The 16,450-nt window shown below is 45.7% G+C and overlaps 1 protein-coding gene across 2 annotated transcripts in view; it reads right to left on the bottom strand.

Moving 5' to 3' along the window:
• The window catches only part of FUT10 (fucosyltransferase 10), a 156,780-nt gene that overhangs the window by 92,213 nt on the left and 48,117 nt on the right, over window positions 1-16,450 (bottom strand). Inside the window, exon 2 of one of the 2 annotated variants that reach the window (XM_029601736.1) lies at window positions 3,105-3,452. The exons of the other annotated variant lie outside the window; for it this stretch is intronic. Coding sequence (XP_029457596.1) covers window positions 3,105-3,185 — 81 coding nt within the window. The 5' untranslated portion in view covers window positions 3,186-3,452. The remainder of the gene's footprint in view (window positions 1-3,104; window positions 3,453-16,450) is intronic. 2 annotated transcript variants of the gene reach the window in all.

The following is a 16,450-nucleotide window of genomic DNA, read 5'->3' on the forward strand; positions in this document are numbered from 1 at the left end:
TCCTCACACCCACCAGCCACCCATCTATCTACCATTCCTAATAATCGAATCACCAACTATGACAGTCAACCTAACCCTTCCCTTCTGCGCAGTAGCCCTGGGAGACTCGTCCTCGGTGCGAGAGGACAATGCATCAACTGGAGAGCAGGTCCTTGCTTCAGGATCACTTCCTGCTACACCAGGGTGGTGCTCTCTGACCAGGTGACCTTCTTCCTCCAAGGCAGCATTAGGGCTACCAGTCTGGAGTTGGGACTTGACTACTATGTCTTTAAATATTTCCTCTATATACCTCTCGGTCTGCCTCTGCTCCTCCATGTCTGCCATTCTAGCCTCCAGAGACTGGACTCCATCTCTGACATCCAGGAGCTTTTTGCAATGGGTGAGTAAACTTCTGTGTGGAAGCTAACAAAAAAAAACAAAAAACTGAAGGACTCAAGATGCAATGCACATGTGAAATCCCATGCAGGTTCAATTTTAAAAACCTTACTAAGGTAGAAAGATGGGTCCATTCGATGCCACTGGATGCCACCACCCATGTGTCATGGCTAATTAAGCCCTGGCTGATGAGAGAGAAACATTCTATACTTTTAGTTGAACAAATGGTCAAAAGATGCATTTCACAAAACCACAAATAAAGTCTGCAGTTTTGAAATTGGTACATTTTGTGAATTAAACACCCTATTGGTCTGAGCCTTCACAACAATTTTTCTAAAATTATCTGTTCTATACAATGGTAAATAGGACTCAGTTCCTTATTTATGATCTGATCTTGGGCATCATCATGAATAGGATCTTATTGATCTCTTGTTTAAGTGAAATTCAGGAGTCAGAATACAAGTTTACTTTGCTCAGTAATATTACAACCTCTTCCTAACCTGAATAAGCAGAGGTGCATGATCAAGGTAGATAGTAGTTATCTTATTTTCTATGTAAGGTTATGAATTTTGTTATGACTAGCAATACTGCATCTCTACTGGCTTCCTGTTACTATATTACTAACTTGCACTGTGCCCAGAACAATGTTGAAGAGATATAAATAATATTAATTTAACCCCATCACCAAGGTACAAAAAATGTCGAGAGGTTCTGTCCAAATATTAAAATGGGCAGTCTCTAATTTATTTGGTTAGTTCAAAAGTTTGGGTCATGCATATAGTGAACTGGACCCTATTAAAAATAGTGGGGTAGATTTTCAAAAACGGTGCGTTCGTGTACTTTTGTTGGCGCTCCAGGCGCCAACAAAAGTACGCAGGATTTTAGTAGATATGCGCGTAGCCGCACGTATCCGCTAAAATCCTGGATCGGTGCACGCAAGGCTGCCTATTCCGTGTAGCCGGCGCGCGCCGAGCCACGCAGCCTGCCGCCGTTCCCTCCGAGGCCGCTCCGAAATCGGAGCAGCCTCGGAGGGAATTCGCTAACGCCCTCCCCTCACCTTCCCCTCCCTTCCTCTACCTAACCCACCCCCCCCCCCCCCCCGGCCCTGTCTAAACCCCCCCCCTACCTTTGTTGGGGGATTTACGCCTCTGGACCACCCCGGGCCGAAACCACGCCCCCGGGCCCGCCCCCAAAACGGCACGCCGCTCGGCCCCGCCCCCGACACGCCCCCCTCGGAAAACCCCGGGACTTACGCGAGTCCCGGGGCTCTGCGCGCGCCGGTAGGCCTATTGAACATAGGCGCACCGGCGCGCAGGGCCCTGCTTGCGTAAATCCGGGCGGATTTACGCGAGCAGGGCTCTTAAAATCCGCCCCAGTATGGGTAGCATGCCCTTTTCTAGCTGGTAAGGGAGATTTTGATGAGCCTCCTCTCCATGATTCTGGCCTTCTCCCATGCTCCCTTCCATTGTTGGCCTACATATTCTCTTACAAGGAATAAAGTCACTCCACCCAAATCATAAACAACAACCTCCAGCTTTATTCCTTTTTCTCTGGGCAGTTCCAATCAGCAAACTATATACAGTTTGAAAGAGGACAAGCACTTGATACTGAATATTCAGGGCTCATGGGATACACAGTCAGATTAAAACACACAATAACAATATTTCAAGCACCCCAAAGATTAAAGTGCCAGCCTCCTAATATTCACTTGAACAGAAACAAAACTTTCAACCCCCTCCATACTGTTCTCTCCTCCAACCACCTTCAATAACCTGGTAGATCACTTTTTGTGGAATGCAGAGCTTACATCACTTTATATTCTTGCACCCCTGAAGCTTCCCCACTCTTTAGGTACCCCACTTTCCACACACAATCCTCCTATCAAACAGGACAGGAAAATCTCACTCTCAGCCCCTCTTCCTTTTAAATACTAAATCACAATATGGAACATAAGAGCTTACATACCTTACTCCTGGGGCCTCTCTCTACATATCCCATCCTGTTACTCAAAACTCCATGAACTTCTCACACTCGTCATCTGTCTTCCTGACTCCATCTTTCCAGCAGTGTGTAGGACTCCCTAGTCTCCTCCACTCTATGGAACCCGTTTCATCTTGGATCACCCTTGGATCCTTTTCACTTCGGTCTTTCTCTCAGGTGGAAAAATTGCCTCAGGCACTCCATTGCTCCTTAATCATTTTCTCGGAGGAAGGAAATCCTTCCTTCCACACCATGGCCTCATGTCTTTTCCCTTGAGGGAAAACCCCCTGCAAGGACCTCTCCATACTGGAGGGGTCCCCAGACCCCACCAGCAGCAGGCCGGCTATTCAGGCTCCCTACATCCTGGAGGTCCCACTTACTTCCGGCTCCAACCTAAAAAGGGCAAACTCCCACCAAATGACCCAGAATTTATACCTTACTGGGACAGATCTTCTACCAATCACATCAGCCAGCATTCTCAAGGGGGCAAACTCACCAAACCCTTCAATTTAAACACTGAATCATCATATTGATCTGCCCCACACCAAATGCTATCCAGTGGACATTCAGATGGTTTACATAGTCAAAAATGTTAAACTTAGATAAAACTTTTAAACCATGAGAATCCCAAGGTCTCCCCCACCCAGAATATCATTTGCTGCTAAACTAGAAAGGGACACAAATATTAGGGGAGGGGTACGACTACATTTATAATGTACTTTCAGTAAAAACTGGCCCTGCAATAATACCTGAAGTGTAACAAGAAGAAAGAAGAAAGCAATTAGGAACAAGAAGGATGCCCAAAACTTCTTTCCCCTTATCTTTATCATTCTTCATTTGCCATTGGGTTGGATGGGTTGCACATCAGCAGGCTGGGCTCATCATCAAGGGGCTTTTCTACATCCACTATCCTTTTATATTCTTGCTTTGCTCGTTCTCTCACAAGTCACCAACAGCCTTGGATTCTGCCTCCACCATACTTTGCATGGGTCTCTGGTAGGGTTGCTTTTTGAACTGCCTGGCATCTGGACACAACTGTATTTTTTCACTGTCCACAGAGCAGACTTTCCTAGAGCTGCAGGGATCATCAATCAAGGCTAGATCAGAAAAAGAAAAACCAAAAAGATATTTGAGGACAAGATGTAGAACCTTTGTATAGCAATAAATATTTTTAGTTTGCAACAAGAGACGTTTTTGTGAGTATGGGAGTGGTAAGAGTGGTCTATCAGCCAAGAAGGTTTTTTTTGTTGTAAACGTTTTTTATTGGTAATCAGTACAACAAACAACATATCACAGCATATTCTTCTATGAGCCAAAAGTGAATACAACCCAACACTGACGGAACGATGTGAAGAATACAGAATTAACATCTGGAAATAGCAACCTGCCACTGATACCATTTAAAGAACCTACCATACAATCCCCCTCTGCACCCCACCCCTCTCCCACACCTCCCCCCTCCCCCCTCCCAGGACCAGACCAGTCAGGTACTGTACATGAGGAATGATCTGCCTTCAGGGACCAACTTGTCAGCTGATCGCATAGTGTATGCCGGTAACAAGAGAACCCACCCATTCAAACCAAACTATATGACATAAACAGAAAAGATTACGGGAGAACATCAGGGAGCTGGCAAATTTAAACCTGTGCAAGAGTCCTGTAAACGTAACCAGTCCGTATAAGGCCTCCAGACTTTATAAAAGTCCGCGACTCTATCTCGATGTAGCGCCGTGAGATGATATAACCTGTAGTAAGCATGTAATCGCTGCTGAATAGCTGCCAGGGTCGGGGCCCGTTCCTGTTTCCAGTGCAGTGCTATCTCAGCTCTGGTCGCGATGAAGATCTGTAGAACTAGTCTCTGTTCCATACGAGTGGCTCCAGGAACCGGTAGCCCTAAGAGAGCGTGCCATGGTTCCACCGAAACAGCTATATAAAGGGCTTGAGCAATCCAGTCCAAGACCTTCTTCCAGCAATGGGAGACCTCAGGACATTGCCACCATAGATGAAAATATGTACCCCTTGCCGCACATCCTCTCCAGCAGGTGTCAGGAACGTCCGGTGCGAATTTGTGAAGGGAAACTGGAGTATAATGCCATCTGTAAATTAATTTGTAACAGTTTTCTTGGAGCCCCGCTGAGATGGAACATTTTCGTGCAGCCAGGTATATTTGCTCCCATTCCTCATCCCGTAGAGGAGCACAAAAGTCGCTCTCCCATTGTTTCTGATGCCGTGGCGTGTCCAGTCTCCGGCCATTCAAGAGAGCATAAATCTTGGAAATCACTCCTCTGATAACAGAAGCATTCTTGCACAGAGATTCAAACAGTGTCCCTTTAATTCGGAGAGAACCTTTGCACAACCCCTTACATGTAAAATGGTATAGCTTAGCGTAAAGAAAAAAGTCAATCCTGTCAAGGTTATATGCTGTACATAATTGTTCTTTAGTAAGTAAAGACCCTTGTTGAAACACATGTCCAAATTTACAAATACCCGCTTGAGTCCAGTGCTGTTGATCCCTGGAACCTTCCCCCCATGGGGTAACCACATCAGTAAATAAATAGGACATCAAAGAAAACTGTTCCGGACCCACCAGAACCTTTTTCCATTGCCTCCAAACCTGCAAAGTAGTGTTCAGAGCATATGTCACTACTATATTCGTAGCGGTAGGGAGTGACGGTTGCCAGGGGATGGCATCGATGGGAAATCGGCCCAGACAGGCTTGTTCCAATTTAACCCATTGCGGCCTATCGGTATTGCTATGAAAAACTACCAAAGCACACAGCTGAGCCGCCCCATAATACCAGAGAAGGTTAGGAACCTGTAATCCACCCCTCAGTTTGGTCTGAAACAATGTAACCCTGGCGATCCGCGGCGGTCGCCGCCTCCAGATAAATTGACCCAATATTTGCTGCCAATTCTGAAGCAATTTACTAGGGAGATAGATGGGTATGGTAGTAAAAAAATATAAAAAACGCGGTAACACATTCATTTTGATAATGGCTAGTCTGCCCAGCCAGGAATGTGAATGCTCCAACCATTGATCCAGATTAGCCTGTATCTTAGCTATAAGCGGTTTATAGTTCAGATCAAAAAGTGAATCATTGTGAGGACCCAATCGAACTCCTAAATATTTAAGGGAGGTAGCTGCCCATTTAAATGGAAAACTGCGCTGCAACACAATAGCTGCCGAGGCCGGTACCGTTAAATTTAATATTTCTGATTTGTCATAATTAATTTTCATTCCCGACCTTGCTGTAAACTTCTCCAGCTCCTCCATGACTTGGGGCAGTGAACTATGCGGATCCGTTATGGTGAACATAACATCGTCCGCAAAAAGGGAGATTTTGAACTGAGCATCCCCTTTCTGGATCCCTCGGATGGCCCCATTATTCCGAATGCGTATAGCAAAGGGTTCTAAAAATAGGGCGAATAATAGGGGAGACAAAGGGCACCCTTGCCTAGTACCCCGCTGAATGGGAAACTGCGGGCCGTAGCTCCCATTAACCTTCACCCTAGCCACAGGGTTATTATAAAGTTGACGTAACCAGGTAACAAACCTAGACCCGAAGCCCATGGCTTGTAGAGTGTGAAACAAGAAATCCCAATGAACTAGGTCAAACGCCTTTTCGGCGTCTAATGCTAGTAGAATAGCTGAGTGACCTTCCCTGTGAACCAGATCGATAATATCCACTATCCGCCGTACGTTATCCGCCGCTAGGCGACCCTGCACAAACCCCACCTGATCATTATGAATGAGCCCAGGTAAAACCCCATTCAACCGAGCTGCTAAAACCCTGGCCAGTATCTTCAGATCTATGTTAATGAGGGAGATCGGTCGGTACGAACCGCAAAGGGTTGGGTCTCTCCCAGGCTTAGCAAGCACGGTGATACCTGCAGTGTTGGCGTCCATCGTGAAAGCCGAACCATCTAATAAGGAATTAAAAGCTTTAACCATCGGCTCCACCACCACATCCGCCATTTTACGATAGTAGCTACCCGTGAAACCATCCATTCCGGGTGCTTTACCCTGCTTCAACTTTTTGATGGCCGCCAGCACCTCATGGGAAGTGATGGGTTTGTCTAGAAAGGCTTGTTGAATAGGTGTAATGTGAGGCAAAGAGACATCCCGCAGGTAAGCTTGTATGTCATCAGCCCGTATGGAATCCTCCCTAGTATACAATTTAGAGTAAAATTCGGTGAAAGCCTGACGTATGTCCTCAGAAGCGGTCACCGTTTGCCCCCCAGAGCTAGAGATCTTGGTTATAACGGTTAAGGCTCGCGCCGCCCTCAATTGCCTAGCCAAAAATTTACCAGCTTTATTTCCCCCTTCGAAGTATTGCTGTCTTAGAAGCGTGAGAGAATGACTGATAGCAGAGTCCTCTATTGACTGCAGTTGGGATTTAACGGCAAGGATTTTCTGATATAATTTTGTAGATTGTGATCGACTATGTTGTTTTGTCAAATCAGCTAGATCTGCTAGCAGCTGTGCCCGTCTGGCATTACGTTCTTTATTACAATGCGCAGACTGCGCTATGCAGTGCCCTCGAATCACAGCTTTGGAACACTCCCACACCGTCAGAGGGGACATACCCTCCGTTTGGTTATCCTTAAAAAAATCTTTGAGGTGTGATAGCAGAGTGGCGGCAAAAGATGGATCAGCTAGGAGGCTGTCATTGAGCCTCCAGGACCTAAGGCCTCCCCCTGACTCACTCAACCTACAGACCATCCACACTGGGGCATGGTCTGACCAGGTGATGGGGTCTATGTCTATTTTGTGTACTCGGGTCTGAATAGTAGCAGAGGTGAAGAAGTAGTCAATGCGCGTATATGTAGAGTGGGGGCAAGAATAAAATGTGTAAGACCTGGAATGCTCATGCCTGGATCTCCAGTTGTCCACCAGCCCCCATTTGGTCACAACCGCCTGCCAAGCCTGTCTTATGTCAACATGTGACTGTGCACCTGAACTAGAATCCAAACAGGGATCCATGACAAAATTAAAATCCCCTCCCACAATGATCTCCCCTTCAGCATGTTGGAGCAGCAAGTTAGATATATGTTTAATAAACATTTTCTGACGTTGGTTGGGAAAATACACATTTAGGAGCGTAATAATCCGATTATCTATTTTAATTTTGTTAAGTATATACCGTCCATTAGGATCCTTGACAACTAAAATCTGCTCATGCACTACAGCAGCAGCAAATAAAATCCCCACCCCAGCATATCTGAGTTCCCGAGTACTTGCTGCCCAAATAGCAGTGGGAAATTGGTGAAATTGCAATAAACTCTCATGATGTTGTTGTACATGAGTCTCTTGTATAAAAACTATGCCAGCTGCCTGTCTTTGCAGTTCTCTCTTCAGGAGCTGCCGTTTTTGGGGCGAGTTGAGACCCTTGACGTTAAAAGAAAGCAATTTAGTGGCCATATTGGGTCAACGACCTCTGTCTCCTCCCCTTCCCCAACAGTGTGATAACCATACTTGCTTCAAATCGCACCCTCCGGCTCTCACTAAAGCAGAGCTGACCCTGAAATGTCCCCCCATTCTCCAAACAAACTGATCTGTAGTGATCTGGCCTGAGCCCTACACATCCTTCGGTATCCCGGTGCCAGCCATAGGATACCAGGTTCCCGAGGGCCCGTGGGCTCCCGATCAGAGGTAGCCGCAGTTGTATAACTCCGTCCTCAATCCCCCCCCCCCCCCCCCCGAACTCATGAAAACATATCCCATGATGCAGAACATTCCGAAACTATAAACATGATATATAACTATAAACCTTCATAAAGTAGAGAGAAACCCCTCAAACACCAGCGTCTGTGTCCAGTAGTTACCAAGTGTGTGTCCGCTTAAGCCTCCTCAACCTGCAGGCCACTAAAAGACCTAAAACTTGCAGTAATGAAGGCACAGCCATCTTCATCCCTGTTCATGTTGCAAGGCTTGAGACCCCTCAGCGTGGCGACGAAGCCTCTTGCCACCTTTCCCAGCTCTTTGCCATCCTGAAGCTTTAGCTGTAGTTGCAGCCGATGCTGTTGTAGTAGGAAGGGAAAAAGACACCGGCAGTTGGGCCGTTAAGAATGCTTCATGTGCCTCCGCTAGAGAGGCCATTTTATATGAGATGCCCTGATGTTGAAATAACAATCCGAATGGATAAGTCCATCTATACCGTATGTTTCTTTCCCTGAGTGCAGCGGTAACCTCACGCATCTCATAACGCTTTTTAAGGGTAATAGGAGCCAAGTCCTGATACAAGGCAATATTACAGTTTTGCCAGGTAATTGTCTTCTGTTGTCTGGCTGCCGCCAGAATTCTTTCCTTCAGGGGAAAACTGGTTAAACATAACACAATGTCTCTGGGCTGCTGATCCCGACGGGGACCAAGTGCTCGGTGGGCCCTTTCAAAACTTATAGAGGGCGGGAGGTCCTCACTTTCCCCCTGTGCGGTCCCGGCTTGTTTTAGAATAAAGAGGCAGATGTTAGACGCTATTTGTTTTACGTCTAAAAAATCAGGAGTTTCAGGAACCCCTCTGATCCTAAGGTTATTTCGTCTGCCCCTATTATCAAGATCTTCCAGTTTGTCTTGAATTGCCTTGATTTCAGCATTAGAGGCATCACGCTGGGTCACCAGCCCATTCAGCAACTCACCCTGGGCATCTATGCGGGTTTCAGTTTCCTCCACGCGGCATCCGAGAGCCGCCATGTCCGCCTTCAGATCCGCTACGGACGCCATGATGTCGGCCTTATTTTTTTTCAGATCGGCTCTCAGCTCCATGAACCATCGACGCGCCTCATCACGATCCAAAGGAGTGAGACTGGTTCCTGCTCCGCTTGCCGTATCAGGCTGCAAAGCACCCGCCATCTCCTCCGCGTCAGACAAATCGCCATCTCGGCCCGCGGCGCCATCTTGGTCTGGATCTGGTGGCAGTTTGTCATAAGAGAATTTTCGGAGGTCGGTCGTTTTTCGTTTGCTGGTCATCTTGAATAAAAGCTGGAGCGATACCCCTCAGCCTCAGGGCAAAGTATGTCGAGAAATAATGCGTTCTTTACCGGTTTCGGAGCGATTTTAAGCCCGGGGAGAGCGGAGCTAAGGAAACCTGCGTCCTCTTACATCGGATGCAAACCACGCCCCCCAGCCAAGAAGGTTTTTAATAATAAATTGTGTCTTTTTCTACATTTTTTATCTGCATATTCATCCAAAATGGAAAATGCAAAATACAAGTTTGCAAGACACTTTAGCCCCCACAACCTTGATCTTTTATCAATCAGATTACATAAAATATGTCAGGTTAACTGAGAGTAGTATAATGGGTACACGATCAATCAAACTGATTGACAGGTGAGATAAGGATGACAGCAGCCAATCAGCGTTCACTTCCGGTCTAAGCCCCGCCCACGCCCCGCCCACTCCCCATAGAAGTGAATGGGGACGTAGCCACGCCCCCTCCCGCCTCCTCCCGCCCTCGACCACGCCCCCAACCACACCCCTTCCGCCACAGGCCCCACCCCTTCCGCAGCCAATCAGCATTCACTTCCGGTCTAAGCCCCGCCCACTCCCCATAGAAGTGAATGGGGGCGTAGCCACGCCCCTCCCGCCTCATCCCGCCCTCGACCACGCCCCAGGCCCCACCCCTTCCGCCCCAGGCCCCACCCCTTCTGCCCCGGCCCCACCCCTTCCGCCCCTGGCCCCCGCCCCAGACCCCGCCCAGACCCCATCGATGCTCCTCCCCTCCCAATAGAAGTGAATGGGGAGCCCCTCCCACCCCCAAACCGCCCCCCCATGATGTCACGGATGACCCCGCCCACACCCCAACCCCAAGCCACACCCCCCTGTGACGTAGCGGGTATGACATCACCGGAAGTCCACCCCACACCGCCCCCCAAAAACACACCCCCTAAAACGTCATCAGAAAGGGTCCTGTCGCTTTTTTAATGATGTCAGTATTAATGGACTCTGGCTGTTTTTGATGATTTCACCGGAAGTACAATACAAAAGTCCCGAAATATGCGCTCCTAGAACCTCCTGATGCCTTTTTAATGATGTCGGAGCCGGTAGTATGCTTTTAGGAGGCAGGAAAACTGCAGGAAATATGCTTTTTTTCTAGCCACTCTGTTTTTTAAAAAACCAAACAAAATACAAGCTGATAGGAGGCAGAAAAACAGTGGCTCGTTCTGTTGACAAGGATTTGGTTTTTTTTTTAAAACAAGTGATTGAAGCTACCGGTGGTGAATTGCATGAACTGCAGGATCAAACTTTGCAAAAGACAGGTTTTTTTTTTTTCCAAAAGACTAGGGACCGGGTAGTATAAAGGGTACGCTGTCACTCAAACCCCCAAGCCAAACCCCCCCAGTGATGTCACCAGAAGCCCAAGCCCACCCCTCCAAGCCCTTGCTGTAGATAGGCATGCCCCAATAAAAAAAGTTACCAGAGAGCTGGCAGGAAACTGTGACTCATTCTGTACACAGAGACGGAGAATCCAATTACACCCCTTCCCTCCGCCCCCTCTGCCTCAATCCGACCTTCCCCCAGACCTAAATCTGAGCAGAGGATAATTGAAAGCAGTGGGGGGTGCAGGTTTGCAATGGTGAAACACAAGGCTTTAGTTTTGTTTTAAAAAAAACAGACTTCTGTATTTTACAGCCATATAAAAAACAAGAATGCACCAGCGGATCTTAAAGAAAATTTATAATGAGCCAGGAAATACCGGCAGTTTTGGCGGTATAACACCTCTTTTGCAGGCAGCTAAAGCATGTATGCCGTCTGTGACCAAGAAACAAGTGATTGATTGGCTTACAGAACAAGATGCTTATTCTTTACACAAACCTGCTAGGGTACGATTTAAAAGAAATAAAACCATAGTGTCAGATATAGATTGGCAATGGCAGGCAGATTTGGTTGATATGACAGCCTTGTCTGGTTATAACAGAGGCTACAAATACATTTTGACGGTGATAGATGTTTTGTCAAAATACGCATGGGCTGTGACCCTAAAAACAAAAACAGGTCGTGAAGTGGCAGAGGCCTTTGAAAATATATTTAAAGGTGGTCGTGTTCCCAACAAAATACAAACAGACAGAGGTAAAGAGTTTTTAAACAGATCTGTGAAGAGTTTGTTAAAATACAGGGGCATTCAGCATTTTGTGACCAACAACGATGTTAAGGCAGCAGTTGTGGAGAGATTTAACAGGACTTTAAAATCCAAAATGTGGCGATACTTTACAGCGCGCAACACTTTTCGCTATGAAGATGTGCTTCCGGCTTTTATGAACAGTTACAATCGCAGTTTTCACAGAACAATACAGGCCCGCCCCATCGATGTAACACCCTCAAACTCACTGCGGTTCTGGAAAGTAATCTACGGCAATAACAACAAACATGAAACTGCTAAGCCTTTTTTAAAAAAGGGGGATCATGTTAGACTGTCAAAAACTAAAGGGAAATTTGAAAAAGGTTATGAACAAACATGGACAGATGAGATATTTATAATTACCGACGTCCTAAGCAGGGGACAGAAAACAGTGTACAAGATACAAGATTATGGTGAGGAAACCATTCAAGGTTCTTTTTATCCTGAAGAATTACAGAAAGTCAGCCCTCAACAGGACAGAATATACCGCGTTGATAAGGTTCTAAAGGTAAAAGGGAGAGGTAAGAACAAGCAGTGCTTTGTGAAATGGCGAGGATGGCCTGAAAAATTTAACAGCTGGATAAAAGCATCAGAGATTCAAAACATTTGATTTGAAAAGGCCTTGTCTCATAAAAAGAAAAAAATGAATGAAGGGGGATTTTACGTAACGCTGCCTAGTAACGCCTCTGTGAGAATATTTCCACAAAACAACAGCTCTAATTTCACCACACAATTAGCTAGACCTTTGGACCTACAGGGCCCGTGGGAAGTGGGTCTGGTGGAAATACAGTACCCGAACACATGGGATAATATTAAAGAAGACCATAAATATGTTGTCACCACTGGTGAAGGAAGCACAGAGCATCACTTTGTTGTACGAAGAGGGTATTATGCAACCGTTCAAAACCTGACGGATCAAATGAACCACGACATGAACAGTGTCCTCAAAGCCATGGCACCACGAATCATCTATGACCCCAATATCCGAAGAATCAAATTAAAATCAGAGGACAAAGCAGTAATTTCTGCAGGGGGTGACTTAGCGACCATTTTGGGGCTAGAAGCTAAAACGAATACGAACCGCTCGCTATTTCCAACGGATATCACAGGAGGGTTTAATACCCTATACCTGTATACGGATATTGTAGAGCACCAGCTGGTGGGAGACCATTTTGTGCAGCTGCTTCGTTGTGTTCCCACTAAAGGGGGTAAGGACGAGTTTATCACCTTCACTTATGATAAACCGCATTATGTTCCTGTGAACAAGCAGCACATAGACACCATAACATTTGAAATAAAGACGGACCAGAACCAACACGTCTCATTTCGCTATGGGAAAGTGATCCTTAAGCTACACCTGCGACCCCGGAAAACTATTTTTTAAAATGGTTGTGGTTAAATACTATGGGGACCCTGGCGCATACAGAAATTACTATGCAGCACAGGCCGGTGAAGGCCTTTCGGGGTATTACGGTGCTCCGGTCATGTACGGGGCTGGGATAGGCGGAATTTTTCGTAGTCTCTTTAGAAAAGCAATACCTCTTTTGAGAAGGGGTTTTGAGATTGTTAAACCTCATGTGAAAAGTGCAGCAAAAAACATCGCCAAAGATGTTATGGGCCGTGTCACAACGGCGGTTCTGCATAAAATGAACAATAACACAGAGCAGGAGGGGTCAGGATTAGTGGTTATTAGAAGAGCTGTTAAAAGAAAGAGAACCAATCAACAGGGGCCTCCTGAACCTTTTAAAACAAAGAAGACCAAACGTGCCAAGTCTCAAAAGACTAACCGCAAGGGGAAGAAGAGAAACCTCTCCGCCAAGAAGCAAGATATATTCTAAAAACTATGGCTTTTGTACATCAGGGGTCTGAAGAATGTTTGAAATCAGAACTGGATCTGTTTCAACTGGCCCCCACACAAACCAGCATAGAAAAAAGTGTTTATGTGGAGATTCCGCCATTATCTGCCTTGTCAGAAACAGCCCCTTTAGATTTTTATATAGCCGGACATGGCGAGGATTACCTGGATTTGAACAACACGTTGCTGTACCTGACCTGCAAAATCGTGAACGAAGATGGGTCCGATCTTGAAGTAGGGGCCAGAGTAGCTCTCGTGAACTATCCAATAGCCTCTATTTTTAGCCAGCTGGATGTCACTCTCGGAGATAGACTCATTAGTCAGAGCAACAACTGTTACCCTTACAGAGCCCTCATAGAACTGTTTCTCAATTACGGCGAGGGTCCTCTCAAAACACAGTTTACAAGCGGCCTATTTTATAAAGACACAGCCGGAAACCATGAAGTGAGAGACGTGGGATCGCGTAATAAAGGTTTTACCGAAAGAGCTGTGTTTACAGCCGCTAGCCATAAAGTAGAGCTTCTGGGACATTTACATAGCGATCTGTTTTTTCAAGAAAAGCTGCTCATAAATGGCGTGGATGTGAAAATTAAACTAACGCGGAACAAAGATACGTTCTGCTTAATGAGCGGAGATGCCAACGAGAGGTACAAACTCATTATTTTATCTGCAGCCCTCTTTGTAAGGAGAGTGAAAGTGTCACCGGGAGTGCGCTTGGGGCATGCAGAAGCGCTGCTGAGAGCTAATGTCAAGTACGCCGTGGACCGTGTAAGTCTGAAAGTCTTTAGCATACCGGCTGGCGCCCGTGTGACTAACCAGGAAAACCTCTTTTTGGGACAATTACCCAAAATTATCGTATTGGGCTTTGTGGATAATGACGCTTTCAGCGGTAATTACTCTAAAAACCCCTTCAATTTTAAACATTACGATATTAACTTTGCTGCGCTGTATGTGGATGGTGAGCAAGTCCCAGGGAAACCTCTCCAGCCGGATTTCGATAACGGCTGTTGTATCAGAGAATACATGCAGCTGGTTCAAGCAACGGGTAAACATTTGAAAGACAGTGCTCTCTTGATTGATCGTCAAGAGTTTTACCAAGGTTATACCTTGCTGGCCTTTGACCTATCACCCGACCAAGAGTGCACGGACCACTACTCTTTGATTAAAACCGGTAATCTGCGGGCTGAAATCCGTTTTGCCATCGCTTTGCCACACACGGTGAATATGATTGTGTATGGTGTCTTTGACAACGTGATAGAAATTAACCACAGAAGGAACGTCCTTTTTGATTATCTATGATGATGAACACCGTACAGATCTACCGTATTTTAAAGAAGGATCCGTATGTTACAAAATCTTTTGTAGACGTCCTACCCAGTGACTGGCTGTCTGATGTACAAATAGAAAGGAAACCTGCAAGCTTGGTGGTAAATACCCACCCCCACGACCTTCCTGGAGAACACTGGCTAGCAATATACGTGACTGAAAACGGCACAGGAGAATTTTTTGATTCCTACGGGCAACAGCCTGATAGTTTGTTCTTCCCTAACAGTATTATGAACTTTTTCAATAAACATTGTGAGGATGTTTTATACAGCAGCAAACAACTGCAACACCCTGTATCTACAACCTGCGGTAACCACTGTGTGTTTTTCCTACATCAACGTTGTAAAGGGCTGTCTTTTGAAAATATTTTAAAACTGTATTCCGAAGAACCGTTGCAAAATGACAAAATGGTTTTACAATTTGTAAAAAACAACAAACAGAGAACATGTTGTATGTCCAAATCTTTTCGCTGTCTGTTTCATACCCCCCAGGTGTGTGTACCGTACCAAGAATATTGTACTAATCCTAAATAAAAACAATCTCTCTTGAGAGTTTTTGAAAAACAAACCAAACGTCTATAGTCTATATTTTAAAAAAGCCTTTTTTTTTATTTGAAAAGATATAATTACACCTTCAACCATCTGTTTGTATCAAGTACTTTACGTCTTTTACGGGGGAGGGGGTCTTTGCACTTTACAGTCTTTGTGTACATTTCAGCAGTTGTCGCTGAAGGATTTTCCTTGAGCTGTACCAGCAGATCCCTGTTGGCTGGATTACCCATGACGGTGGAGGGCATGTTTAATTCTGCCAGGGTTTGCATGAACTCTCCCCAACCTTTGGGTATCCTCCGATGTGAAAGAGCACGGGTCTGTGTAGCTCCACGAATCAGGTCTAATAGGTTAGAGCCACTTACAGGTCTTCCCTTGTATACAAAAGTCCCATTACTCTCCCAGGATGCAATGTCCTTATTCTTTGACAGTTTATTGAGCAGTATTTCTGCATTTTTTCTACGGTGCATGCTGATGCTGTTTAACACTTCCTGCAGGATGGGGTCTGGGGGGCTTTTGTGCTCTAGAAATGCAGAGGTTGCTGTATCATCCTGTGGGGGTAGATACAGATTTATTCTTTCTTTTTCCATTTCTCCGTGTCTGTTAAGCACCAGATAGCGCTGTAGCACTTCTGAATAGCGTTTGGCTTTCTCATATTCAGACATACCAGAACTTTGAAGTATACCTTTCATTTCTTCATCGAGTCTTTGAACAGCTGTGGTTCTAATATTTTCCTCATGAACTGAAGGGCTTCTCAAACGGTCAAGTTGTTGACTAGACACTAAATACATTTTTTCTGTGTGCTGCATTAGTATTTTAGCTCAAAAGCCCCGTGATGAGTGGTAGCGCGAATCCTAGCAGAGGCCCGATAAACCCCCCTGACTGTTTGACCAGCTTCTTTTTTTTCTTAAGTGTTATTCTTTTATCACCCAAAATCCTTATGGCTTGACGTTTCCTTTTCAAGATGTTTATCTGCTGTTGTGATAAAGGAACATTACCTCTCAGAGTGTTTAGTGCGATCTCCGCTATGGCCCCCCACTAAATCGTTAGAAGCGGCCTTTAGGATAGCTTTTCTCCGTTGCGGAGAGGCTTGAACTAAAAGTTTTAAAAGGGCTAGGTTCCGCTTTAAGCGAGCAGACATGATCTCTGGGACATACACAAAACAAATATGTGGGGGAGAATATATATTCACTTCTTTTTATGGTGGGGTTGTGTTTTTTCACAATATACAGTGGTCCATTCTGGTGGAA

Source organism: Rhinatrema bivittatum, chromosome 1, assembly GCF_901001135.1.
Source record: "Rhinatrema bivittatum chromosome 1, aRhiBiv1.1, whole genome shotgun sequence".
NCBI classification, from domain to species: domain Eukaryota; kingdom Metazoa; phylum Chordata; class Amphibia; order Gymnophiona; family Rhinatrematidae; genus Rhinatrema; species Rhinatrema bivittatum.